Here is a 19,054-nt window from a genome sequence, read left to right on the forward strand (position 1 = left end):
TGTATGATTTCTATGATTACTTAAAATTTTATTTGAAATTTTTGCTGTTTTTTATTCCCCAGGATTCTGGGGTAAAAAACATTAGCGGGGCATAAAAAACAATGTTTACAAAAGCAACTTAACTTTATCTAAAAGAAAAAAATTAATAATAAAAGTACATGGTAATAATACAAATATTAGTCATACAACTTAGGTATTATGTAGTCTCTGTTTTCTCAGAAACCTCAACTTTTTCTATAATAACATTTATTAGACCTGAAACAAAGCTCATAAGTTCCATAACCTATATAAAGCACCAGAAGTAATCAGAGCATTGCACTTGATTTAACTAAGTTATAAAGGCTTTTGAAAATATAAAATGACATCTTGACTTTATACAAACTAAATTCAGCAACATAACCATAAAAATGACCTGTAACTAAACAGTATTAACCCTAAACATCAATTACATTATTAGAAAATGTAGGCAAAGCTGTAAAATATCTGTTTTTGATACTTGGATACCTTTAAAATCAATTAAATCATTAATTAAATTAAAATAATTTACATACATAACTTTAAAATTAATTTTATCACAAAGTTATATTGGCTGGGAAAGAAAAAATAAAAAACAAAAAAAAACACAGTTGTTTTTTTTACCCCTTCCCATAAGGCGATTTTGGGGTAAAAAAAACAAGAGAAAAAATAATAAAATAATCATAAAACTTAAAATTAAAATATACCAGCAGCAAGGTACTTAAATATGTAGCAAGTACCTGCATTCATAATAAATTTATCACGAAAGGCCTTTTCACAAAAAAAGTTTACGAAACCTCATAATAAGTTGTTTTGGTCAATTTTTTGTTTGATTTAGTAATTTGTGTTTTACCGAAAAAATAATTACCACCTATAAAGACAGTTAGGAAAAAAAATAAGCCAAATGAATGTCTTTTTTACCCACAAAAGCTGTTTGCGATAAAAATGATTTTTGAGCGCGCTAGGGGGGTTGTCCTTTTTTACCCCAAGTACCCCATTGTTTTTTATTACGGAACTTTACTGATCACTGAAAAAAGTGTCATCACCCAAAAATTACCTACGTGGTAACGCCTAACAGGCACAAAGTGTGTAAAAAGAAACCAACAGCTCGGCCAAGGGGATAATTTCAGAGACATGTTGGCCCTATTTCGCCAACAATTGTCGGTCCCTATTAAATGCAACGTCAGATCAGATCTCAATTAATAAGTTCGAAAGTATATAGTGACTGTCGTTTTCTAGATAAATGAAACAACCTTAAACAAGCACATTGTTCATTTATCTGAAAAAAAAACATTTAATATTTTTCTTTAAGAGGTTCCTCGCAACTTTGTGTTACTGGAGGAATTAGATGAAGGTATCCAAGGAGGTGGGGGTGGAAAGGTTAGCTGGGGGCTGGAAAATCAGTGCGATTCAAGTCTAACTTACTGGAGAGGCACCATTATTGGCCCTGCAAAGGTTTGTTTAAGCATTTAAAGCTGTTTTTTAAAGAATTCACATATTTCACGTAAACATTTACCTCTTAAATTGCCTATGTAAAGAAATGGTAGTAAAAAGCTGTCACCTTCGCGAACTAAAGCTGTGCATAAGTTAGCCATAATAGAAACTAGATAAAAAGTTGACTCTGTGAGCGTCGGATACACACATTTCTGTGCTGTTCAAGGCATTAAATAATATTTATACCAAAATATGAGCAATCTTTTATTCAAATTAAATAGGCTACTGTTTTCAGACCAAATTTGAAAACAGGATTTACACTCTGCGTGTGACTTGCGGTGAAGATTACCCAAAGAAACCACCTTCTATTCGCTTCCTTACGCGGATTAATCTTACTCAAGTTTCAAGTGCTGGAGAAGTGAGTTGTGTTAATTAGGAAATGTAAAGTTCTTCTGCAACCTGTTGTATTTCACATTATTATTAAATTAATACGCCTCGTCTTTGCTACCATTGTGGGCGTATGTGTCCTTACGAGAGATATCTATTGATAAATGCCTTAACTCAATGGTCAGTTTTAACCTTAAATGTTTTACCGACCGTCGTTTGCTGCTAGTTTCCTATTCATCGTTGTTTAAATTAACCTGATATTTGTTACTTTGTTTTAAATGGAAAAATAAAAAAACATTTAATGTTTGAAAGAGGATTTATATTTTCGTTTCTGTTAACTAACTATACCTTTTTTCAGTTGGACAAATCCTTTTTAGTTAATTGGAAGAAGGAGAAGAGAATCAAACACGTGCTTACTGAAATTCGTAACTTCATGTGCGAAAAAAATAACGCAAAATTGAGCCAGCCACCAGAAGGCTCCTCATATTAGTGAAGACGAAATGCACAAAAATCTACTGTACAATATTAGGATGTGGCTCCAATTGACACATGTTGCTTCAGCATGTGGACAACCCAAGTATATTTGTGAAACATTGAAGGTATAATGTACCAGTTATTTAAAATGAATAGGGAAACCGCAAATCATGTAATAGATTATTATCGAGTTCCCAAATCTTAAATTAATAATCACGTTGTAATTCAACGTGGTGTGTTATTGTCTTCTTAAACGGTTTAAATGTGGTTTGAAACTTAATACTTGTCTATATTTAATACAAATGTATTAACAAACTTTTGTGCAAGTTTTATAAGTTATAAAAATATAGCAGTGTAGCAAAAAATTTAATTTTTTATTCCATTGACCCCACATAATGATTACTTGTTAAACATTCACTGCTGTTATAACGGATACTTCTCGCACGTTCGTTGTCGTCTGCTTAATACAGTGGAAAATTAGAAAATGACATCTCTGGTACAAATCCTAACACGATTGTTGAAAACTTAAAATTGACATAGGTTTAACAAGAAAATCTGGTTGTATTCGTGGGAGCAGGTCTGAAACCGGCTGCTATACGATTTCCATTTGCAAATGCACCAAACACCTATACATTGCAAATGGAAGTAGTATAAAAAACACTGAAACCAACAGAAGGTTTATAATCCAGTATTCTAAACACTGTTTTAGAGGAATAGTGGAAAAAACGAACCAGAATACTAAATATTCCAACTCAGAGTCCAGGAAACATTTCTATGACCATGATCCAACCCATTGTTACGTAAAAAGCAAATTAAGTGGCAATTAGTGACTAAAATAACACAGTAGGTATGGGAAAAATGCATAGATTTTGCTAATTTAAAGGAAAACTTGGGAACAAATTTAAAGGTTTGAAAAATATTCGTTTTCTGTATCGAAAAAAAGTCAAACACAAAATTTAGAAGCGATGAACGGGTGACATTTTAGTCATTTTATGTGGGTAATTTTATATATTTTTTGCAAGGAATATTTGATAAGGTAAAACAAGCTATTTTACAACTTCTCACATAACTTAACAAGGGAGCAAAGCTCTAGTTATCTCCTTAACAATATTGGTCGACCCAGCTTGATCCAAAACAAAAGTAATCAACACAGCAGTTTCCAATCGCCATCGGTGACTGTATGAGGGTTGGGTGATTGGTAAAGAATATGTGTAAATACGCTTTGTACAACTCCTGTACCATGTGTTTATTGTAAACTTACACTAGTTAACGTTGTCGTCGCTTAAAAGCGTTTGTTTTCATGAATTTTGACAAACCGTAATCATGCAGAAATTAGGAATGTTGGAAGTTAATATTAATCATATGATGTTGAATTAAAAATAATGTTTCAAGTACGACAAAAGTTTGATTCAGACGTCAATCGTTTGTGTGGATTGCTTATCTCACCAACATCCGTACTTCCAAAGTTATAATAAGTTTCACTTGAATTATGTTTTATTGCAAATTTAATCTATTAATTTGGTAACATTCTTGTGCTTGTATAACTTAAGCACTTAGTGATCGTATCCATCTACACATTCAAGTGGTTGTTGTAGGTTGTTATCTCTACCGTTCGGGACGTCCTAAGAAACAGCAGATAAGTTGAATATAATAACTATGTAAGTCTATAGAGTTATAGACCTGTTTAATACGCTATTTCTTATATATAAAGGCCGGGGTAAAAATGACATGTTTTCATTCTGTTTTATCGTTCCATTTTATAGATACTAAACAAAGAATATTTACAGAATTATGTATTATTATCCTCGCGACTTTACAATACCTATATTGATAGGAAACATTTGATGTTATCTGCTAAGGGTATCTAGCTTGCCCCACATATGGGTACCGGACTGTTGAATTGAAAAAAAAAACAGGAACATTAAGTAATTATGTACAGAAGCGCTTACAGAGGCATACCAACGAAAAACTAAATGTTCTATATTTGCAGTAAAGCTCAAATGTGGCCTAAAAATGCCTTAAAGTTTTCCAAAATGACTGAACAAAAATTGCGTGGAAAATACCCGCTGGAGTAAAAAAATCGACTGTTTCGACAATGCATGGTATTTTAGAAACAAATTTCACTCAACTTTGATCGTTTCTAATTTATAAAATACTAAAAAAAAATTTTTATATTCTGATTTGGTATAATGAATCTTTATTATTAAACGTAAACTTATTCATGTTAAATAAAGAAGCGCGTTTCGTCAACAGGCATTCTCAATTTGTTTCCAAATTCGATAACTTTGTGGAGTTACTATAAAATGGTAGTTAGTACTGTGGGGGTAAAACGGGATACCGCTTTCCCCTAAATCCCATTTCCTCATCGTGTTTGGAACAATTAACAGCGCCCTATTAAAGTCGTGGGGTTATGTTAAAACTTTTATTTTTTGTTACAAATGGAACGGGAAAATATAATGAATAGATGTTCCGTATTACCCCAGCCTACCATGCTTGGTGTACCTCAACAGAATAAACTCTGACGTAATCCACCCACATCTCAGCATCGGGGTAATTCCACACGGTGCTTGGTGTTGGGTCATCTAAGTACGTGCCTCCAACAGCCACGTTTAAGATCATGTAGAAGTATTGATCAAATGGCTGGCCTGTAATTAATTCGGACTTTGTAACAATTTTCTGCTATTAAAAAAGAAGTTTGAACACAATAGTAGTTGGCATAAGAGAGGAAATAATTTAAGTAAAATAGAGATTTAAAATGCTAAAATATAAGAATGCTTTGTAATTAATTGTGTTTAAGTAAAATATGAAAACCTTTAACATACCAGGTTCGGTATACAGACGACTTATAACACGATCCAGGCTCTGGCTGTAATATGGTTTTCCATCCAAACTGTAAATCTGAAAATCGCAATATGTTAATAGGCTAAACTGAATAATCGTATAAGGGTGTGTTGGGTGTTTTACTGTGCTTTACGCAAACTTTTAAATGTTCGTTGTGTCTTTGTTTTTATGTAACTGTCGTATCCTGTTATGTGTGTTTGCTTGGTCAAATTTATAATTGGTAGCAATCTGCATGGCTGACAATTAAGACAAACTATTAGTGACCACTGGGTTGGAACAGTTGCAGTCAAGTGTTTGGCTAAGGACGACACAAACCACAATAACAGCTGCGGCAAGCCTTAAACCCTGTAACCTATTGGTTGTAAACCAGAAACCCTTTTTACCAACTCAGTTGGCGTCCAATCCAAAGTATAAACATGATATTGATCGATTGAACATTGTAATTGCACGTCGCCGCTTGTTTCCAAGTAATGAATGCCATGAACTATACCGTAGTGAATAGTGCTACCAAACTGATGAAGTTCTTGTCCTCTCGCTTCCATAATGTCGATCTCGCCACTTTCCGGCCAATCACCGTACACACTGTCTCTGGAATAATTAGTGGAGGTGTCTAATAGATATAGTAGGGTGGGGTAAGATGGTACATGTGTTCATTCTAGTTTCTATTTGGTAGTAAATCAAAAATATTGATAGAATTAAATAACTGTATCCTCACGACTCTAAAAGAGCACTGTTAATTAATAAAAAAGGTTCGGAAATACAAACAGTATACCATCTTACACCACAGTAATATAAAAATATACACAGCGTAAATCAAGCAAAATTTTTTGGTTTAATTTGCTTTGTTCCTGGTTAACTTTTCTATTGTAATTTGTAATTAATCGTAAACTATATCCACAGCAAATGTATATAATATGATGTTTAGGTGTATTACTGTATTATCGCTCTTACTAGATTTACTATAAGCTTTTGCATTTTATAGTAATTATAAATCTCATGTTATGCAAGGTAGCTATTCTGCGACATCAGATATACCATCACCCCCAGCCCAGTGGCCACTGATGGGTTGACTAAATTGTCAGCCATACAATACATTCACATAAAAAATTACCCACAAATTTGCTTATGCGGTTACTCGTAAGCGGGCACGAGGAGTATGAAACAAAACACCCGTGTTATTACGGTTGTCGTTTTCCGGCCACGGAGGACAAATCAAGTTACATTTATTTGTTTTTTTTACACTACAATTCTACAATTGGCGGGAGCAACTTTTGTATTTACACTAACCTTGGCATCATCCAAATAGCCGGCCACAACCCGTATCCATTTGGAGATTTAGCTCTTACTTCAACTCGTCCATATTTCCACGCAAACTTGCTATGAATTCATCCAGATGTATATTGTTTGTCATCATAGCTGACAGAAAAAGTGCATTATTAACTTGTACCAAGGCTAGAATTAGCCCTTTGTGGACGAGTTATGCAAATATGCATTCTGCAACAGGTGTTCACTAAAATATTCATAAGTTCACTTAATTAGTTGGTAAAAACTGTCATTGTATTTAAAAGAGGTAGAAATTACCTACCAATAAAAAAGTTTGGAAAGGGCAGCATAGCATTTAAAGTTTGTAATAATTACAATGATATTTCGTGACCTACTTTTCATTGAGTGGTGTTATGACCAAGTGTCCATCTTCAACTCGAATATTATCTGTTCTATCGGTATAATACTGAAGCTCATTATTGTGGGAGTTAGATACAACTTTGATAAACCATTTGGAAGAATCGAAATAATCAAAATTGTCTTCGTAAATAAGAGTACCTGAAACGAAATACATAACCAGGTCCGTGTATAGTAGGTTACTTCAAAACTTTCATTCTATTTTCTTGTCTCATTTGGTAATAAACAAAGAATATCCAAACTGATATAAAACCGTATCCCCACGACTCCCATAGACCGTTGCTAATTCTTTTGAAGCACAATCAGTTTTTTTTTAGATATTATGTGCTAAAGGTTTTAGATAATATGAGGTATATATCTTATAAAAGAAAAAATGCAAACAAGCCCAATTTTACCCTACACCCTAATCAAGTCAGTTTATATGGCAGGTTAAAGAAACCTTCTACCGTAAAGCATTCGTTACCAACCGGTTACTCACTTGCGGCGTAAGACACAAGCGCAAGAAACAAAAGCAGTCTTGAAGTCATTGTCAACGAAGTCGCTAACTATAAGGGGAAACACTTTAGAATTAAAGGTTTATATACAAAAGGTTTATTTAGAATTAAGGTTATCAGAGGGGACATACTCGTCACATTGCGTAAACTCGAGCGAATGCGTAGCCGCCAGGTTAGTTGCCTAACTTGTGCATATATGTGTTGTAGACAGAACACCTTTTCTTGGTCGTAAAACAATTAGAAAAGACCGCATGTTAATAATGCGAACGTTATTTTTATTACAGAAAAACAACTGCTGTCGTGGTGGGAAACAACAGATGCTAAACCGACGTTTTAACCGTTGGGTCAACCTACATGTTTTAATGTCACCTTTATAACAGTGGTAACGGTGCAGTGAATTAAATTTCCCTCATTATATTCTTTAATTGTTTTGTAAATTAAGTTTTTTTGTTTGTAGTTTCTAGAACGTGCTTATAGTTCTATAATGTTTCTATTTTTTGTCCTATATAAAGTTATATGTTTTCTAGGTTACCATATTTTATGTTTGCCTCAACCAGTGTGTGTTTTATATTATGTCTATGTTGCTGCATAAGCGTGATTTCATCCCAATATGTCATAAACTAACGTTTTCGTCGCCAATTTTGAGTTGAACCCATAAAATATAGAATCATATGCGCCTTTTTATTATCCTTGCTTAATCGTACACCAGTTAACTTATAATAGATTGCAACAACAAGACACTTACATAACAATTAACATATACATGTGTAACTGTTCTTTCACCAGAGATACCCATGTCTGGAGAGATGAATCAATGCAATACCGAAGCGACGAAAGCCCGCACACCAATTTACAATATCAGCCGATTTCCAATGAAGAACTTTATGCTGAAGATGGGAATTGCTGTATATTTCCCGTCTAGACCCTTCAATACATTCGTACGTGATGAAGTGTTGAATTATATGCTGTACCGAGAAATTACAAGAACAGATTGGAAAAAGGCGTTGACAAGTTTGGCGAACAAAAGGCGAAAACAATTACCTTGTTTGGAAGACAGCGGAGTTACTCTGTTGCAACATTTGTACAACTAGCTGTGATTAATATTTGTTTTTGCAGATGAATAAGTCAGCACTACTTCTCTTTCTTGTATTAGGACTGCTCGTTCTATCCGAAACAACGGATGCTGCCTGGGATAGACGTCGCTGGATCCTTGGCGATACTCAAAAAAATATTCAAAATCGTAAGGATTTAGTTGCTAATTATGAATCTTTTATAAGATAATATACGGGAAGCAAAGTTTTACAAATCATGATTTTCCTCGAACGAGCGGCAACGACAAACTAATTGTTTCGTATGAGAAAATATTGGAAAAAAATTCGTTAGTGACTATATATATATATTATATAGATGCCGGTAAAACCACGTTTTATATTTAAATAAACGTTTTACCTTTTCAGTTGAAGACATGAATGAAGATGATTTTCTATCATGTAAGTTATAAATATAAACATTTAAAATTATGTATAGCTTCCAATATTAGGCAGAATTTTCTATACAATTGTAGTGGCTATATATTGCCGTTATACAGCACATTCACGGTAAGGTAAAGCAAATATCGTTAACACACTCTATCCGATATTTTAAATCGTGAAACAGTTATCTACGCTCCTTAAAAGAGGATATAGAATAGTAAATACAAGAAATATATCCAGGAATATTTAGCTGCAATCAATAGGAATGACAAAAACAAAATATCACTCTCGAAAAGGTAAAAATAAACAGTCAAGTAAAAACGAACAAAAGGGTGAAAAAAACAACTTAACTTGGAGTGAGTATAATAAACAAAAAAAAATCAAAAAACGGCGCCACCATTTTTAGCGTGCAGCAGCTCTGGGTATATTCCTGTATTTATTTGTTTATTTCCAAATGAAATGGGAAAAGAGAATGAAAACTTGGTTCATCTTACTCAAACTTACAACATTGTTTTTAGCCATAGTTATGTCAAGACACTTTTATATGATTTTCAGTTGAATCTTTGAACTTTGAAGATTAAAGAAACGATGATCGCCGGTTAATTTATCGACGGATGGCATTTACATGCACATTTAAAATTAAATTGAAAATAAGAAACTACGGTATTATGTGTTGTGTTTGATTACAAAAGTTTAGCGATCAACATTTTTAGCAGAATACAAGCGTTCTGATTCATCGCAGTTGGATTAAATCTATGTTTAATTATTCGCTAAATGCATGGTTTTAATTCTAAACCTTCTGTATGAACATACGTAAATAAATTTTATATTTAATTTAAGTCCGGAGATGTAAGACATAAGATGTGAAAATAGACGTTTAATGCTGATTAGTAATTGTCTTGCCCAGACACACGTCCGCAAACTTGGCGGATTCGACCATCGAACTCGCTATTTTTATGTTTAAATAAAACGGATGTTCCTACATAATGTAGAATAAAGAAATAGTGTACGCTGCCGATTGACATTATATTTATTAGTTTATAAATTGTTTTGGTGTAACATCTACATTTGTTTAAAATCGTGATGATACGATTATAGTAGGTTGCGGGAGAAGATGGGACACTTTGTCAGACAAGACCCTTTTTAATTTTCTTTTACGGACCTCCATTTAATGATAATAATCATTTTTCTTGGGTCTTTGTGTGTTTCTTAACAAGACCATAGATTTGCTGGAGCACATACAGGTAGCCTGCATATGGGCTTTTTTAACCAGTCCACTTTCTCCATCAGGTCAATAATTGCATTAGAATTGTTTTCGAAATCTTTTATATTTACAGTGGGTTGAATAGCTGCCAGATCAAGAATTTTACTTGTGAAATCCTTATATATGGTGCTGCCTTGTCAGTAAATCACCAAATAGCTCGTCCAGAAAACTTTCGTTTAAAGAGGCGAGGTCATTGTATACATGCTACTCTATGATAAATTTTTAATTTAATTTTCCTGATCCTTTTCGTATATAAACATACAAAACTGCTTAAATACATTTAAATACAGACACTTGCCTAGCAATGTTATATTGCCCCGTCTGGCTGAACTGTCGGGCGAAGTGTTACTGTGGTCTCATGCGTGAAAAGTGGTCCCGTGGTCTCGTTAGCGTACTATTACTTCAGTATACTATGGTTTTACGCAAGATTACGGAAATATATTTGCGTTACCTACATCGTGTCTATAATGAGTAGCTACTACCAGCACAGAGATGATTCTCGAGCTCAGGATTCACATGGAAGTAATAGATATAGAAAACCTCGCACCCCGCTACGTGACGACCAAGAGTCGAATTTCTTATCGAGGTATGTTTATGCTCATCTCTTGCAATGGAAAACAATGTGTTGATTTATAATCTACTTTAAATATTCCTAAACACTGTAAGACAACTTTTCTTAGGTGTGTGAATAAATGAGGTTCCCTATGTTTCATGTTATGTAAGTCCATTCAACAGTTTATTCTAGAGTTTGTTCAAAAAGCGTGACACTCTGACACCTATATATAAAAACCATTTTCCATAATACATAATTGTATTGAAATTTATGTTTAACTTGTTAACAGTCGAAGAGAGGAACGAACACAAATAAGCGAGGAAGGAGTGAAGTCCGTGTGGGCGCTTTCACCTTCACAACCTGATTCAGAGTATGTTCCACAAAATCTTTGCTTTATTTTGCTTGTGTGGGTGTCTGTACTCTTATATTTCTATTCCTCTAACTCAGTGGTCACTAATGGGTTGTCTAGTGTCTGCCATACAAAAAAAATCAATAATAAAGTAACGTACATGGTAACTACTAGTAAGCTGGCACAACGTGTATGAAACAGAACGCGTGGACCGTGATATGACGACTGTCGGTGCTCTACCATTAGAGAATATAAAATGCCATTTAATGTATGGTTCTATGAAACGTGTATGCCATCATTGAAGGTATTTGTGTTCTAGTGAACAGTAATGTGCTGTCCAAATTCATAAGAATTAGGAAAAAAATGACCCACAAATTTACATACGTGGTAACTTGCTTAAGAGCACGTACAGAACATTATAGACACCTGTGTTATAATATTAATCTTCGGCCATGAATTCTCACCACACAACGATAAATAACGATCTTGATATTTTTTCTGCAGTTCAGAAGATGAAATAGGTCTCCATACACACCAGCACAATCATAAAAATTCATCAGGTACCTTTGATTTAAAGTAAAAAGAATTATTGCCAAGATTGGGATTAGCATTTTGCGACATAAATTGTTCAATGTATAAACAGTTACCACAAGTATTAAAACATAGCTTGTGAAAGGCTATTCCACGCCAGTGGCGCACCCAGGGAGTTTAGGTGATCAATTCCTCATTTTATGGCTGCTAACTCATTACACAAAGATATGTTTGACCCGAGCGTGTGGTGTGCTCCGCAGTCAGGACCACACGGAAATCTTGGCCTAAAGTAAAAAAATGCTGTTCTTTGGAATAAGGAAGGAGAGTTTATATTCTGATAATTGCATTCTTGGCTATGCAAAGTAAATGCTTGTTAATCTTTGTAACCCTTGTACTTTTAGTTTGAAATAGAATGTAGTTACAAAAATGTTGGGGAAAATTTTAAATTTGTAACATGCTGTGGCTGTTCGTCTGTTGTATTAGTAGCTTACAAACGCAACATAAAGTCAAACAATTTTTGTATGGCAGAAATATGAAGAATACTGTTGGTATTTTATTTTACTCAGCTTATTAGTTTGTGGTATCTGTTTTCCATTCATTAGGTTATAAATGATTTTGTCATAACTGTTGACTGACTATCTGCAATGATTGAGATTGAGTATTCACTAGCAGCATGTTATAAATATACAGGTTTTAAATGAAACAAATGAAAAACTAATTTATGATTTTCTATATTGTGTACAGATAATGGCAAGGCAAATAAGAAAAGGTCGCGGAAAAAAAGTGAATCTTTGGTAAGCATTGTGCTGTATTAGTGATGGTATTACACCTTTAACTCTAAACACCAGCAAATACTCTATACACAAGAAGTAAAAAAAAGTTATTCTAACAAACAGCACTTTTTTCGCCGAACACACATGTTATTGTTATCTAAACATTATTTTATCAAACTCAGTGACAATTTACGCTTATATTATAAACAGATGTGTTACGTCATAATCGCCAATCTAACATTCAGACAAAGATAAAATCACAGACCTCACCTGTTTTGTAACATTTTTTTACTCGATGCGTGAAAACCAGATATGTGATGTAGTGAGGCGAGGCTATTACTAGCCTTGTTTTCTACAAAAAAGGTGGTCTAGATCACCAAAACAAACCTCTCTTAGAAATATGTTCAATCTTGTTATAAAGTTAAAATGTCTGATGATCCACTGTTTTCCACAAATGAAGACTCATGGCCACCATCCCTTCTATTAATTCCTCCCTTGTGATTGAAGATTTCTATGTTCATAAGCACCTTGTATAATTGAAATGTCTTTGTTTATAACAGACAAGCTCGGAATCAAATATTTCAGATTCAGAAGAAGAGAGAAGGAAAAGAAAAAAGAGAAAAAGGAAAAAAGAGAAAAAACACAAAGAAAAGTAAACAATTTTACAAATAGTTTAAAGTTAACTGTTATGTTAAGTACTAGTATCCTAAAATTATCATTTCGTAAATTTAATATTTTTAAAGAACATTTTTGTGTGTTATGTAGAGTGAAAAAGCATAAGAAGAAACATTCGAAAAGAAAAAAAGTGAAACAAGAAAGTGACTCCTCATCAGGAGCAGAGAGTTTAGTTTGGGAGGAAAAAGAAGTTTCAACGGTTAAGAAAATTGAAGGTAAGCTCAAATATCGTGAAACATGAGTTACTAATATATTATGAATGTTATACCTGCTATAGTGGGAATTATTTGAAATACAAAAGCGAGGAAATATAGTTGTAAGTGAGAATACCAGCACTTATATAGTACAATGGGGGAAGATGGGACACATATTGCCAAATATTTCCAAAGTCAAAATAGATGGCGGTTTTTGGTTAATACCACGAATTAGTACTATCATTCCTTTATTAATTGACAACAATTCAAAAAAATATAATAAAACACACGAGGAGTTATTTAACTATCCGCACAACAGATGAAATTTTACAAATTTGAAAACACAGAGGATAAGATGGGACAGTTTTAAACCAGTGTTAATTTTGATTACTAAGTGTATTTATAAATAGGAATATACGTAAATATTACGAAATAATACTGTACGCCTTGAAAATCAAATTAAAATTCTTTTTCTTGCCCTACTGCTATAGTTTTCAACATGTTACCTATACATTATATTATTGCATAAAAATTGGTATTGTTTGAACGACAATGGGTAATGTTCGAACATCAATAGATAAATTTTGTATCCTACAAATGTATATGAACTTGTAATAACAGAAAATGAATAATAACTATTGATAAAGGTTACATTTTTGACCCAAATTGGGTATTACTACTCTGTTTTTGGCACAAGCCACTTCTTATAAATTATCTCCAAGTGCAAATGATCAAATTTCGAATATTTTAAAAATATTATCTTTTTATTATATTAGTACAATATAGTAGAAAACTCCCTGAGGTATAAATTACTAAATTAAAAGCAAACATTCAAAGTTTGCCAATGAAAACATACAAAACTACAATGTGGGGAAAATGGGACACTAAGTTGAAATATATTTACATTAGCAGTATTCTGCAACTTGTAGTTAACCTACCAAATTTACACGACTTTGCTAGTTTCTTTGTTTTGTAAACTTTATACATATAACTTGAAAACAGTATTTTTTTGTTCTTTTTATTTCAAATTAAAGTCATATTGACCCCTGCCTATTTTCTACATGCTTATATCTCAGTTGTTTTTACAAAACTAAAACTAGTTTTATGAGACAAAATCAATTTCATTCGCTTTAGTATTAATTTTGCGACATTTAAAATTAGCACCTTACTATTTCGCAGTTTTTTACCTGTTCAAAATATACTGTTTCTATTTTACATATTTTTTTAATGTTTTAAAACAGTAATCAGCTTTGACAGGCGTTTCATATGGGGGTCCGTAAAAAGAAAATGAACTGACAAAGTGTCCCATCTTGCCCCACCCTACTATATAATAGTAATACGAGCTTTGTGCATTTTCCAATGTTCTTGCTTAATCAAAAGTCCTTGTTACTGTTTTCCTCGTGTTTGTTTTTCTACTTATACAGCCAAATAATACTATTATACTGGATAATAAAATAAACACTGTATGGCATTTAAAGAAACTTTGGCCATTATTAATATGTTTGTTGTAACTTCCTATTTATTTCAGATCCTCTCATAGTTGGTTTGAATGAAACAGGTTTTGAGGAGGAAAAAACCAAAACCGAAGATTTGGTTATTGGACCCATGCCTGAGGGGTTGGAAGGGGCTTCATCTAAACCATTGAAGTATGTCATATATAATGTTATGTTTGTGTTTCTACAGCACTTGCAGAGAATGTTTTAATTTATTTTAATATATCACTTGTGTGCTTGATGACATTATACATACATATTTTATATAAACTTTGAAGCATTTGAACTTATGGGTATTGGGTACCATGACGTTTCAAAAGTTACACCACTATATTTGTAACCCGAGATGTTTGTACAATATAGTTATAAAAATTCGGCCAGCTAAGTATTTATACGTAAACTTTGGATTAAAAGGTATACGTTTACTAGTTGTGTATCATTATACTTAAACACTATGCAACAACTGCATATGAACTAATCAATCATAATCAATATACTTTACTAATATATATTATGAGTAACATGATAATACTTTTATAGTTTCGGGCATGCTTTATTACCTGGTGAAGGTGCCGCTATGGCTGCCTTCGTGTCAGAAGGAAAGAGGATCCCACGCAGAGGTAAATAAATAAATGTAACTTATTTATCCTTGCGTGCACGAAAAACAGTTGTTATCAGTATCACACGGGTGTTCTGTTTCATACACATCGTGCTGCTTAGGAGTTATGAATGCCGTTCATGCGAACAGTTTGACGAAGTAAATCTTGCAAGCAATAACAATAGTATATACTTGTACCTACATACTTATATTACAATTCATTACCGTGCAGGTGAAATCGGACTCACAAGCGATGAAATTGTTAGTTTCGAGGACCAGGGTTATGTCATGAGTGGAAGTCGCCATCGTAGGATGGAAGCCGTGAGACTTCGGAAGGAAAACCAGATTTACAGCGCGGATGAGAAAAGAGCATTGGCCTCTTTTAACAAGATAGAAAGGGACAAACGTGAAACCAGGATTTTATCTTCGTTTAAAGAACTTGTTAATAACAAAATATCAAAGGAATGACAAATATTATTCTGCTGTATGTTGAACAGCTTTTTTTAATAAAAGACTCATTTTTATTGCGTTGTGTATTGATTGGTTTAATGAAGGTGTGTCATTTATCCTCACATGGCGGGGCAACGACAGTCGTTACAACACCGGTGTTCTGTTTCATGAACCTCGTGCACGCTTATATGTTCCGTACTCGTGTTTAATTTTGTTTTTATATAATATTTGGACAACTCATAAATGAGCAAATTCGATAAGTTGTTTGCCCAAGTACGCATTCGCTCACAATGATAACAAAGTAATTGCCACTCGTCCAGTGTCAAGACTTCCCTAACCTCTGGGTTAAAGGCAGGCGCCCTAACCTTGGTTTCCTTGTTTTAGAAAAGACTAAATAATATTCCATTATAAAATCATTTTATTTTCGTGCCGCGTAAAATTTCGGTTTATTGAAGAATATTGCATTCCATCAAATACTAATAATGTTGTAGTTTTGTCTGAGAAGTTATCGGTGTTGTGGACCACATATTATTAACAATGAAGGTTTTCGAAAGCTTTGGGGCATTTGGTTTGGTAGCCATCACCGAAATGAGCTGAAATAATTAGAAATTATTAAACGACGAGGTTATGGTTAAACAAATAAAAAATCCGCATCACAATGCTTAAGTGCGACTTTTTAAAATTCGAATGAATGTGGCGGGGCAACGACAGTAGTTGTTACAAGATCGTTCTGTTTCATACACCTCGTGCCCGCTTACTGGTTACCACGCATGTGAATAGATAATGAATAAAAAGTTCTACTTTATCAAAATATGTTGGAACCTTGATTTATTAAATTACCTGGCACACATTGAGCTCTCATGCACTTGGCACAATGGCAAACTCGCGCGTGGTCGCAACTCAACTGACCCGAACCCGCTGGACAAGACGCTGCAGAACACGTTCGAAAACAAGTTTTATGTTGTTGCCCACTACGAGTGCAATCGACCAAACAATCACTGAATTGTTGGAAAGCTGAGCATTCTTCCGGGCACAAACTCAAACACGCAGGATTGTTCTTACCACGACGCACGCACTGTCGAACTAAGAGAGAAATGATTTATGTCATTGATATAGTAGGGTGGGGGAAGATGGGACACCTTTAGCACATAATATCCAAATATCCTGGTCGAGTTTCATTATAAAAAATCGGTGTTAAAATATAAGGCAATATTAAGTGTTCCAATCCCCCTACAGTAACTATTCTGAATAATTTGATATTATATATAAGCCGTATTGAGTATATGCTTATATGTTTTATAACAGAACTAACCTTTAAATAAATGATCCGATGCGGAGGTACTTACGACTGTACAAACCAAAAGAACAGCAACAACTTTAAAAATCATGTTTTGATTATACGAATACCTCCTACCTAATGTTTAAGCAACGTGTAGTCTGGGTTGAATTTACCAAGTGGCATTCTTGCAGCAAATCTCTTTTATTTCATGCTTTCCATTTTTTCTGTCCGTCCCCCCTTTTCTTTTTAATTCACATGAAATCGAGGTCGATTTATTCAGCAAGTGTTCCGTTACTCGTGGCTCATGACGCACACACAGCTGAAACCGGTACATAACAAAGTATTCGGACATCCCTTATTATGGGGAGTTTGACAAATCATAGAAAACTTTGAAAAACTTAATTGATCAATATATTGATCGCTCCAGGAAGTATCGCTGAATAACATTTTGCAGCCGTAGCATTTTTCTTCAATTGAACTTTAAAAATTGCAACCGCGTCAGGTTTTTACAAACAAGTTTGAATTAAGATGTAAAACTGCTTGGCAACACTAAAATATGGGTAAGGGCAGTTTGCATGCATTGCCTTACATTCGCCCATGCAGAACGTTGTATCACCTCGTGACATACAGTAGGGTGGGGGAAGATGGGACACCTTTTGCCTCTATTATCTCGCCCCGTTTAGTATTAAACAAAGAACATTAAAAAAATTATAAAACTATATGACTATGACTCCCATTGACCGTTAGTAATTGTTTAAAACACGATCCGGATATTTAGATATTATGTGCTAAAGGTGTCCCATCTTCCCCCACCCTACTATATATATCGGTACCAGGATGAAACAATAACCGTCATGCACCAGTATTGAATAAAAGCAAACACCGATAATGGTTGTTAGGCATTGAAAGGAAATTCCCAACCACAAAGCTACACGCAAGAATAAACAACAAGTTACATTCTTTTATTTATTGTAGTCTAGTGACTCTAGTCAATTGAAAAGAGAATCAGTTTCACGATCTCATTCAAATGTATGTCAAGAGATTACTAAGTTAGTTTCATCGTATGTTTCCTTTGTTTATACTAGGACACTAGGTCACCTTGGTTTTTGCCTTCACGAAAGTTTTGACAATCTATCGTAAAATAAAAAACAATTTAAATGAAATTAAATCAATGAATAAATGCAGCTTATTTATCCTTGCGTTGCAATGGCAGTCATTACCACACGGTGATTTGTTTTAAACAACTCGTGGCAGCGTGTACTAGTTACCGCGTGTTTGTAACTTAGAGAGTTTTTCTTTTATATTATTATTTGCTGCAAACGATTGTACATCGACACACGATTACTAATTATCTAGTTTCGCCTAATAACTATTTTGGTTTAATTTTAAAACAAATTAAAATCAGCAGTTTGTGACGTGTTAGCTATATACGCATTTATGACGCACGTCACACGTCACATAAACCGATACCCGTTCAAATTTATATTCAAATGTATTGTTATTTTATAACAGATTATTTTTAAACCTATTCCCTAGCAATCTCATTTAGTGTTTATCTACATCTACACCCTTAATTAACCGCCGTGTGTGACGTCATACATATGACGTCATTGTACATGCTTAATGTCACGTGTTGAAGGTGGATCAATGCAGTTTCACTATTTGCATCACAAGCTGGATTATTTAACCAGAAGTGGAGTCCTTGCTTTTTGTTGCTATGTAAGGCTCTGGTATAACAGTTTACTCTAAATATCAGTTATATATTTTTAAATTACGTAAATGCAAATAAATAAAAATTTAAATGCAAGTAAGTAAATACTGCAATGCTTTGTTATTATCTCCTAAAATAGTTAATATTAGAGGTCATGACCTAATATGGCTTTTCATTGTATGAAACCATAAAGCGAAAGCGTGGGCAACTGTTTGTGAGAGTGATTCGTCACTTTCCCAGAAGATGTCGAATTAAAATTAATTCCAGCTGTTGAATTATGTTTGAACTTCATAATTAAGTGCCACGTCATAACAATAATTTAAGATAAATTGTTTAACTTAAAATAAACAAACCATTTGTTTATTGCGTCATACTGTCAGCGTCGTA

General features: G+C 33.8%; 3 protein-coding genes and 2 long non-coding RNA genes across 5 annotated transcripts in view; 3 read left to right on the forward strand and 2 right to left on the reverse strand.

Moving 5' to 3' along the window:
* LOC100176652 (ubiquitin-conjugating enzyme E2 variant 2-like) overlaps positions 1-2,797 on the forward strand; it is a 4,262-nt gene extending 1,465 nt beyond the window's left edge. Inside the window, exons 2-4 of the mRNA XM_009862897.3 lie at positions 1,328-1,470; positions 1,745-1,867; positions 2,195-2,797. Of these exons, the coding sequence (XP_009861199.1) occupies positions 1,328-1,470; positions 1,745-1,867; positions 2,195-2,326 (398 nt within the window). The 3' untranslated portion in view covers positions 2,327-2,797. The remainder of the gene's footprint in view (positions 1-1,327; positions 1,471-1,744; positions 1,868-2,194) is intronic.
* A 2,345-nt stretch (positions 2,798-5,142) lies between these two features.
* LOC113474962 lies at positions 5,143-7,054 on the reverse strand. Its single transcript, XR_003396676.1, has 3 exons — positions 6,810-7,054; positions 6,439-6,567; positions 5,143-5,739 (listed from the first exon to the last, which is right to left on the reverse strand). It is a non-coding gene; the product is annotated as an uncharacterized LOC113474962 (long non-coding RNA).
* An 827-nt stretch (positions 7,055-7,881) lies between these two features.
* LOC104266511 lies at positions 7,882-9,466 on the forward strand. Its single transcript, XR_717589.3, has 3 exons — positions 7,882-8,565; positions 8,783-8,815; positions 9,353-9,466. It is a non-coding gene; the product is annotated as an uncharacterized LOC104266511 (long non-coding RNA).
* A 983-nt stretch (positions 9,467-10,449) lies between these two features.
* LOC100183678 (NF-kappa-B-activating protein-like) lies at positions 10,450-15,774 on the forward strand. Its single transcript, XM_002128726.5, has 9 exons — positions 10,450-10,647; positions 10,904-10,984; positions 11,468-11,523; positions 12,239-12,288; positions 12,828-12,919; positions 13,033-13,157; positions 14,665-14,782; positions 15,170-15,249; positions 15,460-15,774. Exons 1-9 carry the CDS (start codon positions 10,529-10,531, stop codon positions 15,693-15,695), a joined length of 957 nt encoding a protein of 318 aa, XP_002128762.1. The 5' UTR covers positions 10,450-10,528; the 3' UTR covers positions 15,696-15,774.
* Positions 15,775-16,077: 303 nt separating this feature from the next.
* LOC100178159 lies at positions 16,078-17,149 on the reverse strand. Its single transcript, XM_002128629.5, has 3 exons — positions 16,990-17,149; positions 16,518-16,760; positions 16,078-16,270 (listed from the first exon to the last, which is right to left on the reverse strand). Exons 1-3 carry the CDS (start codon positions 17,063-17,065, stop codon positions 16,209-16,211), a joined length of 381 nt encoding a protein of 126 aa, XP_002128665.1. The 5' UTR covers positions 17,066-17,149; the 3' UTR covers positions 16,078-16,208.
* Between the last annotated feature and the right edge of the window lie 1,905 nt (positions 17,150-19,054).

The sequence above is a fragment of the Ciona intestinalis genome, unplaced genomic scaffold (genome assembly GCF_000224145.3).
Source record: "Ciona intestinalis unplaced genomic scaffold, KH HT000062.2, whole genome shotgun sequence".
Classification (NCBI taxonomy): Eukaryota; Metazoa; Chordata; class Ascidiacea; order Phlebobranchia; family Cionidae; genus Ciona; species Ciona intestinalis.

Coding starts and splice junctions, on each gene's coding strand:
- LOC100183678 (XM_002128726.5), top strand. CDS start 10,529: ATGAGTAGCTACTACCAGCACAGAGATGATTCTCGAGCTCAGGATTCA. Junction 14,783..15,169: donor GCTTCATCTAAACCATTGAA/GTATGTCATATA, acceptor ATACTTTTATAG/TTTCGGGCATGCTTTATTAC. Junction 15,250..15,459: donor AAAGAGGATCCCACGCAGAG/GTAAATAAATAA, acceptor ATTACCGTGCAG/GTGAAATCGGACTCACAAGC.
- LOC100178159 (XM_002128629.5), bottom strand. CDS start 17,065: ATGATTTTTAAAGTTGTTGCTGTTCTTTTGGTTTGTACAGTCGTAAGT. Junction 16,761..16,989: donor ATCGGATCATTTATTTAAAG/GTTAGTTCTGTT, acceptor TTTCTCTCTTAG/TTCGACAGTGCGTGCGTCGT. Junction 16,271..16,517: donor GAGAGCTCAATGTGTGCCAG/GTAATTTAATAA, acceptor TAATTATTTCAG/CTCATTTCGGTGATGGCTAC.